Consider the following 20,903-nt stretch of genomic DNA (forward strand, 5'->3'; position numbering starts at 1 on the left):
ACAGACAGCAGCGATAAATGAAGTGACGTAATCAATATTAAACTGAAATAACAATCCCAATACCTCCACAGGTTGACTGAAGCACAGACACACACGAAGAAACCAAAGTGGAACAGAATGCAACGTATTTTATTTGGCATGTGCACACACTCTAGTATGTACAAAACAAAATGAACAGTTCAATTAAATGAGAGTTAATATTCCAAAAGCCCTTAAGTGTAAACACAACTAGTGTCGGTTACAGACGCTGTTCAGCTTGGAGTTTGTCTGCGTACAGTAACTTTCGTTTTACTGTACGGCATGAAATCAGTTCTGTTGTCTGTAAACAGCGGTTTTAGTGAAAAGCCAAACGTGCGCCGTCGTTCCTCAACGTTTCAACACAAACAAGATTACGGGTTCATTTTTAGCAATTTGTAGCAACTAATGATTAGCGAGGAGAGTTAGTGAGTTGAGTACAGTCCTTTAAAAGAAAAAAAGGTGCTAAATACAGCACAGGGTACAAACTCAAGAAGACCCAGGTCAGTGGGGAGCTACTTAAAGTGAAAGAGAATACAGCTGATATCCACAATCCTTCGAGACATCTTCAGTCTTTTGCATTTCTATACGAAAAAGCTCCTTATTCCCCATAGCACTGACTCTGGAAACACTGGATAGGTGACCACAGAACCTGGATAGGTCCACCCACCCAGACTGCAGTGGACATTTACTCTCATTAAAGGAATGGTCTGATGTTTTCTAACCTAACCTCTGTCTACCACATCTGTATAATACATGGGATCATTCATTATTAGACCAATAATAAAAGTCAAAGGCCAGTTGCTCCAGTAAGGTATGTGGTATCTGACCATTCATTACCTATGCTGTAAACAAGAGGTCATGTTAAAAACACTGCACTATTCCATGAACGAGTTTGAAGGGACCGCCTCTAAGCACCTTATGTAACCTCGAGGTTGGTGACTTTATTGGTGATGTGCGAGCGTCTGGGCACGCACTCCAGATCAAACTTGCTCTCGTAGATAGTGGGGCACAGCTTCCACTTGTTATTCCGGTATATTCCCAGGTAAGTGTAGACATCTGGCTTGTACGAGAGCGGGCACTTGACCCCGGCAGCCCGTATGGCCGCGTCCAGCTGCATGACTTGCTCCTCGTCAGCAAAGTTGTTGTTGTAGACGCAGATCACGTGCTTGGTGTCCGAGCTCGGATCTCGCGGGCTCACCTTGGCCGAGGAGATTTTCCCATCCAGCGTGGCTTTGGCCACGCACTCCCAGGCCCGGTCCACCTTGAAGCCGGTGTCCAAGTGCATGAGCCATTTGCCCGAGAGCACGTTGTGGTTTAAGGCCAGCTCCTTAATGGTCTGGAAGGTGACCGGACGGCCACTGGCCAGTAGCTTTTCCCAGCTTTCTTGGAGGCCGGTTACGTCAGAGTGCCCCGGGCCATGGTCTGGACCCAGCACGGCAATCCAGCCAACCGGGCCCGAACCCCCTTCTTCGTCCCCAAAGCGGCTCACCTGAGAGGGCCTGTTGGACTCCAACCAGCTATAGAATTCTGCTCTAGGGGTTTTGCGGGCGTCAAATATGATCCATGGGTCCATGTCGGCTGCCAAGGCCTCAGCGGCAAAGTCTTCTGCCGAAGGAGTCTCGGCATGTTCCTCCTCTTCCTCCATCCTTCGCTTGGACCTTAGGTTGAGTGTGGGTGCAAATGTATGGTCGCCTGTACGTCCTATATGCTAGAGGCACCCTTGTTCTGTGAAAAAGAGAATACGGGTTAAAAACAGTTAAATGGTGAAACATCACTGGCATTGGAGTGCATTAGACTAGGTTCAGTCCATGTCCAGAAACTTGGCCCTGTAAGCAGTAAACTTTAACAAGACTCTACAAGGAGCTTTCTGAGAGCAGTCTCAAAGTGGAAGCAATGTGTGTTTAAAGTGTTAACGTTCTCTAGAACTGGAATCACTGTAATAACGTCCCTGATTACTTTATAAGTAATAGGTTAGTAATATATAACTCACTACTGTAAACTAGCAGCTATTAATTCATTACAGTTAGACACTGAGAGGTAGGAGATTTAGCCTTCTGTGAAACTAAATATGATGTGGTGATTAACGTCACATCAACAAAAAAAGATATTTATATAAGATAATTCATATTCATTTCAATTTAAATAATTTCCAGTCTGATACCTCAGATATGGCCTTATTTTCTACAATTTCATCTTAATATCTCAAATACTGCCCTATTGTATCAATAATCCATCTTAGTATCTCAAAATATTTCCAGTTTAATTTTATAATACGGTCTTATTTTCTATTATTTCCATCTTAGTATTTCAAAATACTGCCTTATTGTTTATCATTTCATCTTAATATCTCAAATACCGGCCTATTTTCTATCATATCCATCACAGTCTCAAAATACTGCCTTATTTTCTGCAATTTGCCTCTTATCATCCCAAAATACTGCCTTAATTTCTACAATATCTATTTCATAATCTTAAAATACTGCCTTAGTTTCTATATCCTCTTAATATCTCAGAATACTGCCTTATTTTCTATCATATTATCTTAAAACCTCAAAATACTGCCTTCCTTGATATAATTTCCATCTTAATATCTCAAAATACTGCCTTATTTTATATAATTTTCACCTTAATACCTCAAAATACTGTCTAATTTTATATCATTTTCATAATAATATCTCAAAATACTGCCTTACTGTCTATCATATTATCTTAAAACCTCAAAATACTGCCTTAGTTTCCATAATTTACATCTTAATATCTCAAAATACTGCCTTATTTTCTATCATATTATCTTAATATCTCAAAATACTGCCTTATTTTATATAATTTCCATCATAATATCTCAAAATACTGTCTTAGTTTCTATATCCTCTTAATATCTCAAATTACTGTCTTATTTTCTATCATATTATCTTAATATCTCAAAATACTGCCTTATTTTCTAAATACTCTTAATATTTTAAAATACTGCCTTATTTTCTATCATATTATCTTAATATCTCAAAATACTGCCTAATTTTATATCATTTCCATCTTAATATCTCAGAATACTGCCTTATTTTATATCATATTATCTTAATATCTCAAAATACTGCCTAATTTTATATCATTTCCATCTTAATATCTCAGAATACTGCCTTATTTTATATCATATTATCTTAATATCTCAGAATACTGCCTTATTTTATATCACATCTTAATATCTTAAAATACTGGCTTATTTTATATCATATTATCTTAAAACCTCAAAATACTGCCTTATTTTATATAATTTCCATCATAATATCTCAAAATACTGCCTTATTTTCTATCATATTATCTTAATATCTCAAAATACTGCCTTATTTTCTATCATATTATCTTAATATCTCAAAATAATGCCTAATTTTCTATCATTTCCATCTTAATATCTCAGAATACTGCCTTATTTTCTATCACATTATCTTAATATCTCAAAATACTGCCTAATTTTATATCATTTCCATCTTAATATCTCAGAATACTGCCTTACTGTCTATCATATTATCTTAATATCTCAAAATACTACCTAATTTTATATCATTTCCATCTTAGTATTTCAAAATACTGCCTTATTGTTTATCATTTCATCTTAATATCTCAAATACCGGCCTATTTTCTATCATATCCATCACAGTCTCAAAATACTGCCTTATTTTCTGCAATTTGCCTCTTATCATCCCAAAATACTGCCTTAATTTCTACAATATCTATTTCATAATCTTAAAATACTGCCTTAGTTTCTATATCCTCTTAATATCTCAGAATACTGCCTTATTTTCTATCATATTATCTTAAAACCTCAAAATACTGCCTTCCTTGATATAATTTCCATCTTAATATCTCAAAATACTGCCTTATTTTATATAATTTTCACCTTAATACCTCAAAATACTGTCTAATTTTATATCATTTTCATAATAATATCTCAAAATACTGCCTTACTGTCTATCATATTATCTTAAAACCTCAAAATACTGCCTTAGTTTCCATAATTTACATCTTAATATCTCAAAATACTGCCTTATTTTCTATCATATTATCTTAATATCTCAAAATACTGCCTTATTTTATATAATTTCCATCATAATATCTCAAAATACTGTCTTAGTTTCTATATCCTCTTAATATCTCAAATTACTGTCTTATTTTCTATCATATTATCTTAATATCTCAAAATACTGCCTTATTTTCTAAATACTCTTAATATTTTAAAATACTGCCTTATTTTCTATCATATTATCTTAATATCTCAAAATACTGCCTAATTTTATATCATTTCCATCTTAATATCTCAGAATACTGCCTTATTTTCTATCATATTATCTTAATATCTCAAAATACTGCCTAATTTTATATCATTTCCATCTTAATATCTCAGAATACTGCCTTATTTTATATCATATTATCTTAATATCTCAAAATACTGCCTAATTTTATATCATTTCCATCTTAATATCTCAGAATACTGCCTTATTTTATATCATATTATCTTAATATCTCAGAATACTGCCTTATTTTATATCACATCTTAATATCTTAAAATACTGGCTTATTTTATATCATATTATCTTAAAACCTCAAAATACTGCCTTATTTTATATAATTTCCATCATAATATCTCAAAATACTGCCTTATTTTCTATCATATTATCTTAATATCTCAAAATACTGCCTTATTTTCTATCATATTATCTTAATATCTCAAAATAATGCCTAATTTTCTATCATTTCCATCTTAATATCTCAGAATACTGCCTTATTTTCTATCATATTATCTTAATATCTCAAAATACTGCCTAATTTTATATCATTTCCATCTTAATATCTCAGAATACTGCCTTACTGTCTATCATATTATCTTAATATCTCAAAATACTACCTAATTTTATATCATTTCCATCTTAGTATTTCAAAATACTGCCTTATTGTTTATCATTTCATCTTAATATCTCAAATACCGGCCTATTTTCTATCATATCCATCACAGTCTCAAAATACTGCCTTATTTTCTGCAATTTGCCTCTTATCATCCCAAAATACTGCCTTAATTTCTACAATATCTATTTCATAATCTTAAAATACTGCCTTAGTTTCTATATCCTCTTAATATCTCAGAATACTGCCTTATTTTCTATCATATTATCTTAAAACCTCAAAATACTGCCTTCCTTGATATAATTTCCATCTTAATATCTCAAAATACTGCCTTATTTGATATAATTTCCATCATAATATCTCAAAATACTGCCTTATTTTCTATCATATTATCTTAAAACCTCAAAATACTGCCTTATTTTCTATAATTTCCATCTTAATATCTCAAAATACTGCCTTATTTGATATAATTTCCATGTTAATATCTCAGAATACTGCCTTATTTTATATAATTTCATCATAATATCTCAAATTACTCTTATTTTCTATCATATTATCTTAATATCTCAAATTACTGTCTTATTTTATATAATTTCATCTTAATATCTCAAATTACTGTCTTATTTGATATCATTTCCATCATAATATCTCAAAATACTTCCTTATTTTCTATCATATTATCTTAATATCTCAAAATACTGCCTTATTTTCTATCATATTATCTTAAAACCTCAAAATACTGCCTTATTTTATATAATTTCCATCTTAATATCTCAAAATACTGCCTTATTTTCCACAATTTCCATCTTAATATATCAAAATACTGCCTTATTTGATATAATTTCCATCTTAATATCTCAAAATACTGCCTTATTTTATATAATTTCATCTTAATATCTCAAATTACCACCTTATTTTCTATCATATTATCTTAATATCTCAAATTACTGCCTTATTTTCTATCATATTATCTTAATATCTCAGAATACTGCCTAGTTTTATATAATTTCCATCATAATATCTCAAAATACTGCCTTATTTTCTATCATATTATCTTAAAACCTCAAAATACTGCCTTATTTTATATAATTTCCATCTTAATATCTCAAAATACTGCCTTATTTTCTATCATATTATCTTAATATCTCAGAATACTGCCTTATTTTCTATCATATTATCTTAATATCTCAGAATACTGCCTTATTTTATATCATGTCTTAAAACCTCAAAATACTGCCTTATTTTATATAATTTCCATCTTAATATCTCAAAATACTGCCTTATTTTATCTCATATTATCTTAATATCTCAAAATACTGCCTTATTTTCTATCATATTATCTTAATATCTCAAAATACTGCCTTATTTTCTATCATATTATCTTAATATCTCAAAATACTGCCTTATTTTCTATAATTTCATCTTAATATCTCAAATCACTGCCTTATTTTCTATCATATTATCTTAATATCTCAAATTACTGTCTTATTTTCTATAATTTCCATCATAATATCTCAAATTACTGCCTTATTTTCTATCATATTATCTTAATATCTCAAATTACTGCCTTATTGTCTATCATATTATCTTAATATCTCAGAATACTGTCTTATTTTATATCATATTATCTTAAAACCTCAAAATACTGCCTTATTTTCTATAATTACCATCTAAATATCTCAAAATACTGCCTTATTTGATATAATTTCCATCATATCTCAAAATACTGCCTTATTTTCCATCATATTATCTTAATATCTTAAAATACTGCCTTATTTGATATAATTTCCATCATAATATCTCAAAATACTGCCTTATTTTCTATCATATTATCTTAAAACCTCAAAATACTGCCTTATTTTCTATAATTTCCATCTTAATATCTCAAAATACTGCCTTATTTGATATAATTTCCATGTTAATATCTCAGAATACTGCCTTATTTTATATAATTTCATCATAATATCTCAAATTACTCTTATTTTCTATCATATTATCTTAATATCTCAAATTACTGTCTTATTTTATATAATTTCATCTTAATATCTCAAATTACTGTCTTATTTGATATCATTTCCATCATAATATCTCAAAATACTTCCTTATTTTCTATCATATTATCTTAATATCTCAAAATACTGCCTTATTTTCTATCATATTATCTTAAAACCTCAAAATACTGCCTTATTTTATATAATTTCCATCTTAATATCTCAAAATACTGCCTTATTTTCCACAATTTCCATCTTAATATATCAAAACACTGCCTTATTTGATATAATTTCCATCTTAATATCTCAAAATACTGCCTTATTTTATATAATTTCATCTTAATATCTCAAATTACTCTTATTTTATATAATTTCATCATAATATCTCAAATTACCGCCTTATTTTCTATCATATTATCTTAATATCTCAAATTACTGCCTTATTTTCTATCATATTATCTTAATATCTCAGAATACGGCCTAGTTTTATATAATTTCCATCATAATATCTAAAAATACTGCCTTATTTTCTATCATATTATCTTAAAACCTCAAAATACTGCCTTATTTTATATAATTTCCATCTTAATATCTCAAAATACTGCCTTATTTTCTATCATATTATCTTAATATCTCAAAATACTGCCTTATTTTCTATCATATTATCTTAATATCTCAGAATACTGCCTTATTTTCTATCATATTATCTTAATATCTCAGAATACTGCCTTATTTTATATCATATCTTAAAACCTCAAAATACTGCCTTATTTTATATAATTTCCATCTTAATATCTCAGAATACTGCCTTATTTTATCTCATATTATCTTAATATCTCAAGATACTGCCTTATTTTCTATCATATTATCTTAATATCTCAAAATACTGCCTTATTTTCTATAATTTCATCTTAATATCTCAAATTACTGCCTTATTTTCTATCATATTATCTTAATATCTCAAATTACTGTCTTATTTTCTATAATTTCCATCATAATATCTCAAATTACTGCCTTATTTTCTATCATATTATCTTAATATCTCAAATTACTGCCTTATTGTCTATCATATTATCTTAATATCTCAGAATACTGTCTTATTTTCTATAATTTCATCTTAATATCTCAGAATACTGCCTTATTTTCTATCATATTATCTTAATATCTCAAATTACTGCCTTATTTTCTATCATATTATCTTAATATCTCAAATTACTGCCTTATTTTCTATCATTTCCATCTTAATATCTCAAAATACTGCCTTATTTTCCACAATTTACATCTTAATATATCAAAATACTGCCTTATTTGATATAATTTCCATCTTAATATCTCAAAATACTGCCTTATTTTATATAATTTCATCTTAATATCTCAAATTACTGTCTTATTTTATATAATTTCATCATAATATCTCAAATTACTGCCTTATTTTCTATCATATTATCTTAATATCTCAAATTACTGCCTTATTTTCTATAATTTCCATCTTAATATCTCAGAATACTGCCTTATTTTCTATCATATTATCTTAATATCTCAGAATACTGCCTAGTTTTCTATAATTTCCATCATAATATCTCAAAATACTGCCTCATTTTCTATAATTTCATCTTAATATCTCAGAATACTGCCTTATTTTCTATCATATTATCTTAATATCTCAAATTACTGCCTTTTTTTATCATATTATCTTAATATCTCAAAATACTGCCTCATTTTCTATAATTTCATCTTAATATCTCAAATTACTGCCTTATTTTCTATCATATTATCTTAATATCTCAAATTACTGCCTTATTGTCTATCATATTATCTTAATATCTCAGAATACTGTCTTATTTTATATCATATTATCTTAAAACCTCAAAATACTGCCTTATTTTCTATAATTACCATCTAAATATCTCAAAATACTGCCTTATTTGATATAATTTCCATCATATCTCAAAATACTGCCTTATTTTCCATCATATTATCTTAATATCTTAAAATACTGCCTTATTTGATATAATTTCCATCATAATATCTCAAAATACTGCCTTATTTTCTATCATATTATCTTAAAACCTCAAAATACTGCCTTATTTTCTATAATTTCCATCTTAATATCTCAAAATACTGCCTTATTTGATATAATTTCCATGTTAATATCTCAGAATACTGCCTTATTTTATATAATTTCATCATAATATCTCAAATTACTCTTATTTTCTATCATATTATCTTAATATCTCAAATTACTGTCTTATTTTATATAATTTCATCTTAATATCTCAAATTACTGTCTTATTTGATATCATTTCCATCATAATATCTCAAAATACTTCCTTATTTTCTATCATATTATCTTAATATCTCAAAATACTGCCTTATTTTCTATCATATTATCTTAAAACCTCAAAATACTGCCTTATTTTATATAATTTCCATCTTAATATCTCAAAATACTGCCTTATTTTCCACAATTTCCATCTTAATATATCAAAATACTGCCTTATTTGATATAATTTCCATCTTAATATCTCAAAATACTGCCTTATTTTATATAATTTCATCTTAATATCTCAAATTACTCTTATTTTATATAATTTCATCATAATATCTCAAATTACCGCCTTATTTTCTATCATATTATCTTAATATCTCAAATTACTGCCTTATTTTCTATCATATTATCTTAATATCTCAGAATACGGCCTAGTTTTATATAATTTCCATCATAATATCTAAAAATACTGCCTTATTTTCTATCATATTATCTTAAAACCTCAAAATACTGCCTTATTTTATATAATTTCCATCTTAATATCTCAAAATACTGCCTTATTTTCTATCATATTATCTTAATATCTCAAAATACTGCCTTATTTTCTATCATATTATCTTAATATCTCAGAATACTGCCTTATTTTCTATCATATTATCTTAATATCTCAGAATACTGCCTTATTTTATATCATATCTTAAAACCTCAAAATACTGCCTTATTTTATATAATTTCCATCTTAATATCTCAGAATACTGCCTTATTTTATCTCATATTATCTTAATATCTCAAGATACTGCCTTATTTTCTATCATATTATCTTAATATCTCAAAATACTGCCTTATTTTCTATAATTTCATCTTAATATCTCAAATTACTGCCTTATTTTCTATCATATTATCTTAATATCTCAAATTACTGTCTTATTTTCTATAATTTCCATCATAATATCTCAAATTACTGCCTTATTTTCTATCATATTATCTTAATATCTCAAATTACTGCCTTATTGTCTATCATATTATCTTAATATCTCAGAATACTGTCTTATTTTCTATAATTTCATCTTAATATCTCAGAATACTGCCTTATTTTCTATCATATTATCTTAATATCTCAAATTACTGCCTTATTTTCTATCATATTATCTTAATATCTCAAATTACTGCCTTATTTTCTATCATTTCCATCTTAATATCTCAAAATACTGCCTTATTTTCCACAATTTACATCTTAATATATCAAAATACTGCCTTATTTGATATAATTTCCATCTTAATATCTCAAAATACTGCCTTATTTTATATAATTTCATCTTAATATCTCAAATTACTGTCTTATTTTATATAATTTCATCATAATATCTCAAATTACTGCCTTATTTTCTATCATATTATCTTAATATCTCAAATTACTGCCTTATTTTCTATAATTTCCATCTTAATATCTCAGAATACTGCCTTATTTTCTATCATATTATCTTAATATCTCAGAATACTGCCTAGTTTTCTATAATTTCCATCATAATATCTCAAAATACTGCCTCATTTTCTATAATTTCATCTTAATATCTCAGAATACTGCCTTATTTTCTATCATATTATCTTAATATCTCAAAATACTGCCTTTTTTTATCATATTATCTTAATATCTCAAATTACTGCCTTATTTTCTATCATATTATCTTAATATCTCAAATTACTGCCTTATTTTCTATCATGTTATCTTAATATCTCAAAATACTGCCTTATTTTCTATCATATTATCTTAATATCTCAAATTACTGCCTTATTTTCTATCATATTATCTTAATATCTCAAATTACTGCCTTATTTTCTATAATTTCCATCTTAATATCTCAAAATACTGCTTTATTTTATATAATTTCATCTTAATATCTCAAATTACTGTCTTATTTTATATAATTTCATCATAATATCTCAAATTACTGCCTTATTTTCTATCATATTATCTTAATATCTCAAAATACTGCCTTATTTTCTATCATATTATCTTAATATCTCAAAATACTGCCTTATTTTCTATAATTTCATCTTAATATCTCAAATTACTGCCTTATTTTCTATCATATTATCTTAATATCTCAAATTACTGTCTTATTTTCTATAATTTCATCTTAATATCTCAAATTACTGCCTTATTTTCTATCATATTATCTTAATATCTCAAATTACTGTCTTATTTTCTATAATTTCATCTTAATATCTCAAATTACTGCCTTATTTTCTATCATATTATCTTAATATCTCAAATTACTGCCTTATTTTCTATCATATTATCTTAATATCTCAGAATACTGTCTTATTTTCTATAATTTCATCTTAATATCTCAGAATACTGCCTTATTTTCTATCATACTATCTTAATATCTCAGAATACTGCCTAGTTTTATATAATTTCCATCATAATATCTCAAAATACTGCCTCATTTTCTATAATTTCATCTTAATATCTCAAAATACTGCCTTATTTTCTATCATATTATCTTAATATCTCAAATTACTGCCTTATTTTCTATCATATTATCTTAATATCTCAAATTACTGCCTTATTTTCTATAATTTCCATCTTAATATCTCAAAGTACTGCCTTATTTTCCACAATTTACATCTTAATATATCAAAATACTGCCTTATTTGATATAATTTCCATCTTAATATCTCAAAATACTGCCTTATTTTATATAATTTCATCTTAATATCTCAAATTACTGTCTTATTTTATATAATTTCATCATAATATCTCAAATTACTGCCTTATTTTCTATCATATTATCTTAATATCTCAGAATACTGCCTTATTTTCTATCATATTATCTTAAAACCTCAAATTACTGCCTTATTTTCTATAATTTCCATCTTAATATCTCAGAATACTGCCTTATTTTCTATCATATTATCTTAATATCTCAGAATACTGCCTAGTTTTATATAATTTCCATCATAATATCTCAAAATACTGCCTCATTTTCTATAATTTCATCTTAATATCTCAGAATACTGCCTTATTTTCTATCATATTATCTTAATATCTCAAAATACTGCCTTATTTTCTATCATATTATCTTAATCTCTCAAATTACTGCCTTTTTTTCTATCATATTATCTTAATATCTCAAATTACTGCCTTATTTTATATAATTTCATCATAATATCTCAAATTACTGCCTTATTTGATATAATTTCCATCTTAATATCTCAAAATACTGCCTTATTTGATATAATTTCCATCTTAATATCTCAAAATACTGCCTTATTTGATATAATTTCATCTTAATATCTCAAAATACTGCCTTATTTGATATAATTTCATCTTAATATCTCAAATTACTGCCTTATTTTCCACAATTTACATCTTAATATATCAAAATACTGCCTTATTTGATATAATTTCCATCTTAATATCTCAAAATACTGCCTTATTTTCCACAATTTACATCTTAATATCTCAAAATACTGCCTTATTTTATATAATTTCATCTTAATATCTCAAAATACTGCCTTATTTGATATAATTTCATCTTAATATCTCAAATTACTGCCTTATTTTCCACAATTTACATCTTAATATATCAAAATACTGCCTTATTTTATATAATTTCATCTTAATATCTCAAATTACTGTCTTATTTTATATAATTTCATCATAATATCTCAAATTACTGCCTTATTTTCTATCATATTATCTTAATATCTCAAATTACTGCCTTATTTTCCACAATTTACATCTTAATATATCAAAATACTGCCTTATTTGATATAATTTCATCTTAATATCTCAAAATACTGCCTTATTTGATATAATTTCATCTTAATATCTCAAATTACTGCCTTATTTTCCACAATTTCCATCTTAATATATCAAAATACTGCCTTATTTGATATAATTTCCATCTTAATATCTCAAAATACTGCCTTATTTGATATAATTTCCATCTTAATATCTCAAAATACTGCCTTATTTGATATAATTTCATCTTAATATCTCAAATTACTGCCTTATTTTCCACAATTTACATCTTAATATATCAAAATACTGCCTTATTTGATATAATTTCCATCTTAATATCTCAAAATACTGCCTTATTTTCCACAATTTACATCTTAATATATCAAAATACTGCCTTATTTTATATAATTTCATCTTAATATCTCAAATTACTGTCTTATTTTATATAATTTCATCATAATATCTCAAATTACTGCCTTATTTTCTATCATATTATCTTAATATCTCAAATTACTGCCTTATTTTCCACAATTTACATCTTAATATATCAAAATACTGCCTTATTTGATATAATTTCATCTTAATATCTCAAAATACTGCCTTATTTGATATAATTTCATCTTAATATCTCAAATTACTGCCTTATTTTCCACAATTTCCATCTTAATATATCAAAATACTGCCTTATTTGATATAATTTCCATCTTAATATCTCAAAATACTGCCTTATTTGATATAATTTCCATCTTAATATCTCAAAATACTGCCTTATTTGATATAATTTCATCTTAATATCTCAAAATACTGCCTTATTTGATATAATTTCATCTTAATATCTCAAATTACTGCCTTATTTTCCACAATTTACATCTTAATATATCAAAATACTGCCTTATTTTATATAATTTCATCTTAATATCTCAAATTACTGTCTTATTTTATATAATTTCATCATAATATCTCAAATTACTGCCTTATTTTCTATCATATTATCTTAATATCTCAAATTACTGCCTTATTTTCCACAATTTACATCTTAATATATCAAAATACTGCCTTATTTGATATAATTTCATCTTAATATCTCAAAATACTGCCTTATTTGATATAATTTCATCTTAATATCTCAAATTACTGCCTTATTTTCCACAATTTCCATCTTAATATATCAAAATACTGCCTTATTTGATATAATTTCCATCTTAATATCTCAAAATACTGCCTTATTTGATATAATTTCCATCTTAATATCTCAAAATACTGCCTTATTTGATATAATTTCATCTTAATATCTCAAATTACTGCCTTATTTTCCACAATTTACATCTTAATATATCAAAATACTGCCTTATTTGATATAATTTCCATCTTAATATCTCAAAATACTGCCTTATTTTCCACAATTTACATCTTAATATATCAAAATACTGCCTTATTTGATATAATTTCCATCTTAATATCTCAAAATACTGCCTTATTTTCCACAATTTACATCTTAATATATCAAAATACTGCCTTATTTTATATAATTTCATCTTAATATCTCAAATTACTGTCTTATTTTATATAATTTCATCATAATATCTCAAATTACTGCCTTATTTTCTATCATATTATCTTAATATCTCAAATTACTGCCTTATTTTCCACAATTTACATCTTAATATATCAAAATACTGCCTTATTTGATATAATTTCATCTTAATATCTCAAAATACTGCCTTATTTGATATAATTTCATCTTAATATCTCAAATTACTGCCTTATTTTCCACAATTTCCATCTTAATATCTCAAAATACTGCCTTATTTGATATAATTTCCATCTTAATATCTCAAAATACTGCCTTATTTGATATAATTTCATCTTAATATCTCAAAATACTGCCTTATTTGATATAATTTCATCTTAATATCTCAAATTACTGCCTTATTTTCCACAATTTACATCTTAATATATCAAAATACTGCCTTATTTTATATAATTTCATCTTAATATCTCAAATTACTGTCTTATTTTATATAATTTCATCATAATATCTCAAATTACTGCCTTATTTTCTATCATATTATCTTAATATCTCAAATTACTGCCTTATTTTCCACAATTTACATCTTAATATATCAAAATACTGCCTTATTTGATATAATTTCATCTTAATATCTCAAAATACTGCCTTATTTGATATAATTTCATCTTAATATCTCAAATTACTGTCTTATTTTATATAATTTCATCATAATATCTCAAATTACTGCCTTATTTTCTATCATATTATCTTAATATCTCAAATTACTGCCTTATTTTCCACAATTTACATCTTAATATATCAAAATACTGCCTTATTTGATATAATTTCATCTTAATATCTCAAAATACTGCCTTATTTGATATAATTTCATCTTAATATCTCAAATTACTGCCTTATTTTCCACAATTTACATCTTAATATATCAAAATACTGCCTTATTTGATATAATTTCCATCTTAATATCTCAAAATACTGCCTTATTTTCCACAATTTACATCTTAATATATCAAAATACTGCCTTATTTTATATAATTTCATCTTAATATCTCAAATTACTGTCTTATTTTATATAATTTCATCATAATATCTCAAATTACTGCCTTATTTTCTATCATATTATCTTAATATCTCAAATTACTGCCTTATTTTCCACAATTTACATCTTAATATATCAAAATACTGCCTTATTTGATATAATTTCATCTTAATATCTCAAAATACTGCCTTATTTGATATAATTTCATCTTAATATCTCAAATTACTGCCTTATTTTCCACAATTTCCATCTTAATATCTCAAAATACTGCCTTATTTGATATAATTTCCATCTTAATATCTCAAAATACTGCCTTATTTGATATAATTTCCATCTTAATATCTCAAAATACTGCCTTATTTGATATAATTTCATCTTAATATCTCAAATTACTGCCTTATTTTCTATCATATTATCTTAATATCTCAAAATACTGCCTTATTTGATATAATTTCCATCTTAATATCTCAAAATACTGCCTTATTTTCCACAATTTCCATCTTAATATATCAAAATACTGCCTTATTTGATATAATTTCATCTTAATATCTCAAATTACTGTCTTATTTGATATAATTTCATCTTAATATCTCAAAATACTGCCTTATTTGATATAATTTCATCTTAATATCTCAAAATACTGCCTTATTTTCCACAATTTCCATCTTAATATCTCAAAATACTGCCTTATTTGATATAATTTCCATCTTAATATCTCAAAATACTGCCTTATTTGATATAATTTCCATCTTAATATCTCAAAATACTGCCTTATTTGATATAATTTCATCTTAATATCTCAAAATACTGCCTTATTTGATATCATTTCATCTTAATATCTCAAATTACTGCCTTATTTTCTATCATATTATCTTAATATCTCAAAATACTGCCTTATTTGATATAATTTCCATCTTAATATATCAAAATACTGCCTTATTTGATATAATTTCATCTTAATATCTCAAATTACTGTCTTATTTGATATAATTTCATCTTAATATCTCAAAATACTGCCTTATTTTCCACAATTTCCATCTTAATATCTCAAAATACTGCCTTATTTGATATAATTTCCATCTTAATATCTCAAAATACTGCCTTATTTGATATAATTTCCATCTTAATATCTCAAAATACTGCCTTATTTGATATAATTTCATCTTAATATCTCAAATTACTGCCTTATTTTCTATCATATTATCTTAATATCTCAAAATACTGCCTTATTTGATATAATTTCCATCTTAATATCTCAAAATACTGCCTTATTTTCCACAATTTCCATCTTAATATATCAAAATACTGCCTTATTTGATATAATTTCATCTTAATATCTCAAATTACTGTCTTATTTGATATAATTTCATCTTAATATCTCAAAATACTGCCTTATTTGATATAATTTCATCTTAATATCTCAAAATACTGCCTTATTTTCCACAATTTCCATCTTAATATCTCAAAATACTGCCTTATTTGATATAATTTCCATCTTAATATCTCAAAATACTGTCTTATTTGATATAATTTCCATCTTAATATCTCAAAATACTGCCTTATTTGATATAATTTCATCTTAATATCTCAAAATACTGCCTTATTTGATATCATTTCATCTTAATATCTCAAATTACTGCCTTATTTTCTATCATATTATCTTAATATCTCAAAATACTGCCTTATTTGATATAATTTCCATCTTAATATATCAAAATACTGCCTTATTTGATATAATTTCATCTTAATATCTCAAATTACTGTCTTATTTGATATAATTTCATCTTAATATCTCAAAATACTGCCTTATTTGATATAATTTCATCTTAATATCTCAAAATACTGCCTTATTTTCCACAATTTCCATCTTAATATCTCAAAATACTGCCTTATTTGATATAATTTCCATCTTAATATCTCAAAATACTGCCTTATTTGATATAATTTCATCTTAATATCTCAAAATACTGCCTTATTTGATATCATTTCATCTTAATATCTCAAAATACTGCCTTATTTGATATAATTTCATCTTAATATCTCAAATTACTGCCTTATTTTCTATCATATTATCTTAATATCTCAAAATACTGCCTTATTTGATATAATTTCCATCTTAATATCTCAAAATACTGCCTTATTTTCCACAATTTCCATCTTAATATCTCAAAATACTGCCTTATTTGATATAATTTCCATCTTAATATCTCAAAATACTGCCTTATTTGATATAATTTCCATCTTAATATCTCAAAATACTGCCTTATTTGATATAATTTCATCTTAATATCTCAAAATACTGCCTTATTTGATATCATTTCATCTTAATATCTCAAATTACTGCCTTATTTTCTATCATATTATCTTAATATCTCAAAATACTGCCTTATTTGATATAATTTCCATCTTAATATATCAAAATACTGCCTTATTTGATATAATTTCATCTTAATATCTCAAATTACTGTCTTATTTGATATAATTTCATCTTAATATCTCAAATTACTGCCTTATTTTCTATCATATTATCTTAATATCTCAAAATACTGCCTTATTTGATATAATTTCCATCTTAATATCTCAAAATACTGCCTTATTTTCCACAATTTCCATCTTAATATATCAAAATACTGCCTTATTTGATATAATTTCATCTTAATATCTCAAAATACTGCCTTATTTGATATAATTTCATCTTAATATCTCAAAATACTGCCTTATTTTCCACAATTTCCATCTTAATATCTCAAAATACTGCCTTATTTGATATAATTTCCATCTTAATATCTCAAAATACTGCCTTATTTGATATAATTTCCATCTTAATATCTCAAAATACTGCCTTATTTTCCACAATTTCCATCTTAATATATCAAAATACTGCCTTATTTGATATAATTTCATCTTAATATCTCAAATTACTGTCTTATTTGATATAATTTCATCTTAATATCTCAAAATACTGCCTTATTTGATATAATTTCATCTTAATATCTCAAAATACTGCCTTATTTTCCACAATTTCCATCTTAATATCTCAAAATACTGCCTTATTTGATATAATTTCATCTTAATATCTCAAAATACTGCCTTATTTTCCACAATTTCCATCTTAATATCTCAAAATACTGCCTTATTTGATATAATTTCCATCTTAATATCTCAAAATACTGCCTTATTTGATATAATTTCCATCTTAATATCTCAAAATACTGCCTTATTTGATATAATTTCATCTTAATATCTCAAAATACTGCCTTATTTGATATAATTTCATCTTAATATCTCAAATTACTGCCTTATTTTCTATCATATTATCTTAATATCTCAAAATACTGCCTTATTTGATATAATTTCCATCTTAATATCTCAAAATACTGCCTTATTTTCCACAATTTCCATCTTAATATATCAAAATACTGCCTTATTTGATATAATTTCCATCTTAATATCTCAAAATACTGTCTTATTTGATATAATTTCATCTTAATATCTCAAAATACTGCCTTATTTGATATAATTTCATCTTAATATCTCAAAATACTGCCTTATTTTCCACAATTTCCATCTTAATATCTCAAAATACTGCCTTATTTGATATAATTTCCATCTTAATATCTCAAAATACTGCCTTATTTGATATAATTTCCATCTTAATATCTCAAAATACTGCCTTATTTTCCACAATTTCCATCTTAATATATCAAAATACTGCCTTATTTGATATAATTTCATCTTAATATCTCAAATTACTGTCTTATTTGATATAATTTCATCTTAATATCTCAAAATACTGCCTTATTTGATATAATTTCATCTTAATATCTCAAAATACTGCCTTATTTTCCACAATTTCCATCTTAATATCTCAAAATACTGCCTTATTTGATATAATTTCATCTTAATATCTCAAAATACTGCCTTATTTTCCACAATTTCCATCTTAATATCTCAAAATACTGCCTTATTTGATATAATTTCCATCTTAATATCTCAAAATACTGCCTTATTTGATATAATTTCCATCTTAATATCTCAAAATACTGCCTTATTTGATATAATTTCATCTTAATATCTCAAAATACTGCCTTATTTGATATAATTTCATCTTAATATCTCAAATTACTGCCTTATTTTCTATCATATTATCTTAATATCTCAAAATACTGCCTTATTTGATATAATTTCCATCTTAATATCTCAAAATACTGCCTTATTTTCCACAATTTCCATCTTAATATATCAAAATACTGCCTTATTTGATATAATTTCATCTTAATATCTCAAATTACTGCCTTATTTTCTATCATATTATCTTAATATCTCAAAATACTGCCTTATTTGATATAATTTCCATCTTAATATCTCAAAATACTGCCTTATTTTCCACAATTTCCATCTTAATATCTCAAAATACTGCCTTATTTGATATAATTTCATCTTAATATCTCAAAATACTGCCTTATTTGATATAATTTCATCTTAATATCTCAAATTACTGCCTTATTTTCTATCATATTATCTTAATATCTCAAAATACTGCCTTATTTGATATAATTTCCATCTTAATATCTCAAAATACTGCCTTATTTTCCACAATTTCCATCTTAATATCTCAAAATACTGCCTTATTTGATATAATTTCATCTTAATATCTCAAATTACTGCCTTATTTTCTATCATATTATCTTAATATCTCAAAATACTGCCTTATTTGATATAATTTCCATCTTAATATCTCAAAATACTGCCTTATTTTCCACAATTTCCATCTTAATATCTCAAAATACTGCCTTATTTGATATAATTTCATCTTAATATCTCAAAATACTGCCTTATTTGATATAATTTCATCTTAATATCTCAAATTACTGCCTTATTTTCTATCATATTATCTTAATATCTCAAAATACTGCCTTATTTGATATAATTTCCATCTTAATATCTCAAAATACTGTCTTATTTGATATAATTTCATCTTAATATCTCAAAATACTGCCTTATTTGATATAATTTCCATCTTAATATCTCAAAATACTGCCTTATTTGATATAATTTCCATCTTAATATCTCAAATTACTGCCTTATTTTCTATAATTTCCTTCTTAAACCCTGAACCCTGTCCCAGGTTACAGTCCCCTCTAACTAACCACCTAAACCTCGGGCACCCGGACAAAGAGCCCCAACATCAGCAGCTGACCCCGAGGAGAGCAGCAGACCTCCTGCCCAGCTCAGCTGCACCCCGCTCAGAGGACCCCGCCAGGGCTCCTTACAGCACAGAGGCGCGGAGCCTAATGAAGCACCACACACCCAGTTTACCCCCAGCAGCGCACCTCGCCTACAGCCCCCCGCAGCGCACCTCGCCTACAGCCCCTCGCAGCACACCTCGCCTACAGCCCCCCGCAGCGCAC

General features: G+C 26.1%; 1 protein-coding gene across 1 annotated transcript in view; it reads right to left on the minus strand.

Moving 5' to 3' along the window:
- Positions 1 to 108: 108 nt before the first annotated feature.
- The window catches only part of c24h11orf68 (chromosome 24 C11orf68 homolog), a 21,096-nt gene continuing 301 nt past the window's right edge, over positions 109 to 20,903 (minus strand). Inside the window, exon 2 of the mRNA XM_072670215.1 lies at positions 109 to 1,743. Coding sequence (XP_072526316.1) covers positions 935 to 1,663 — 729 coding nt within the window. The 5' untranslated portion in view covers positions 1,664 to 1,743 and the 3' untranslated portion in view covers positions 109 to 934. The remainder of the gene's footprint in view (positions 1,744 to 20,903) is intronic.

The sequence above is a fragment of the Salminus brasiliensis genome, chromosome 24, assembly GCF_030463535.1.
Source record: "Salminus brasiliensis chromosome 24, fSalBra1.hap2, whole genome shotgun sequence".
Lineage (NCBI taxonomy): Eukaryota > Metazoa > Chordata > Actinopteri > Characiformes > Bryconidae > Salminus > Salminus brasiliensis.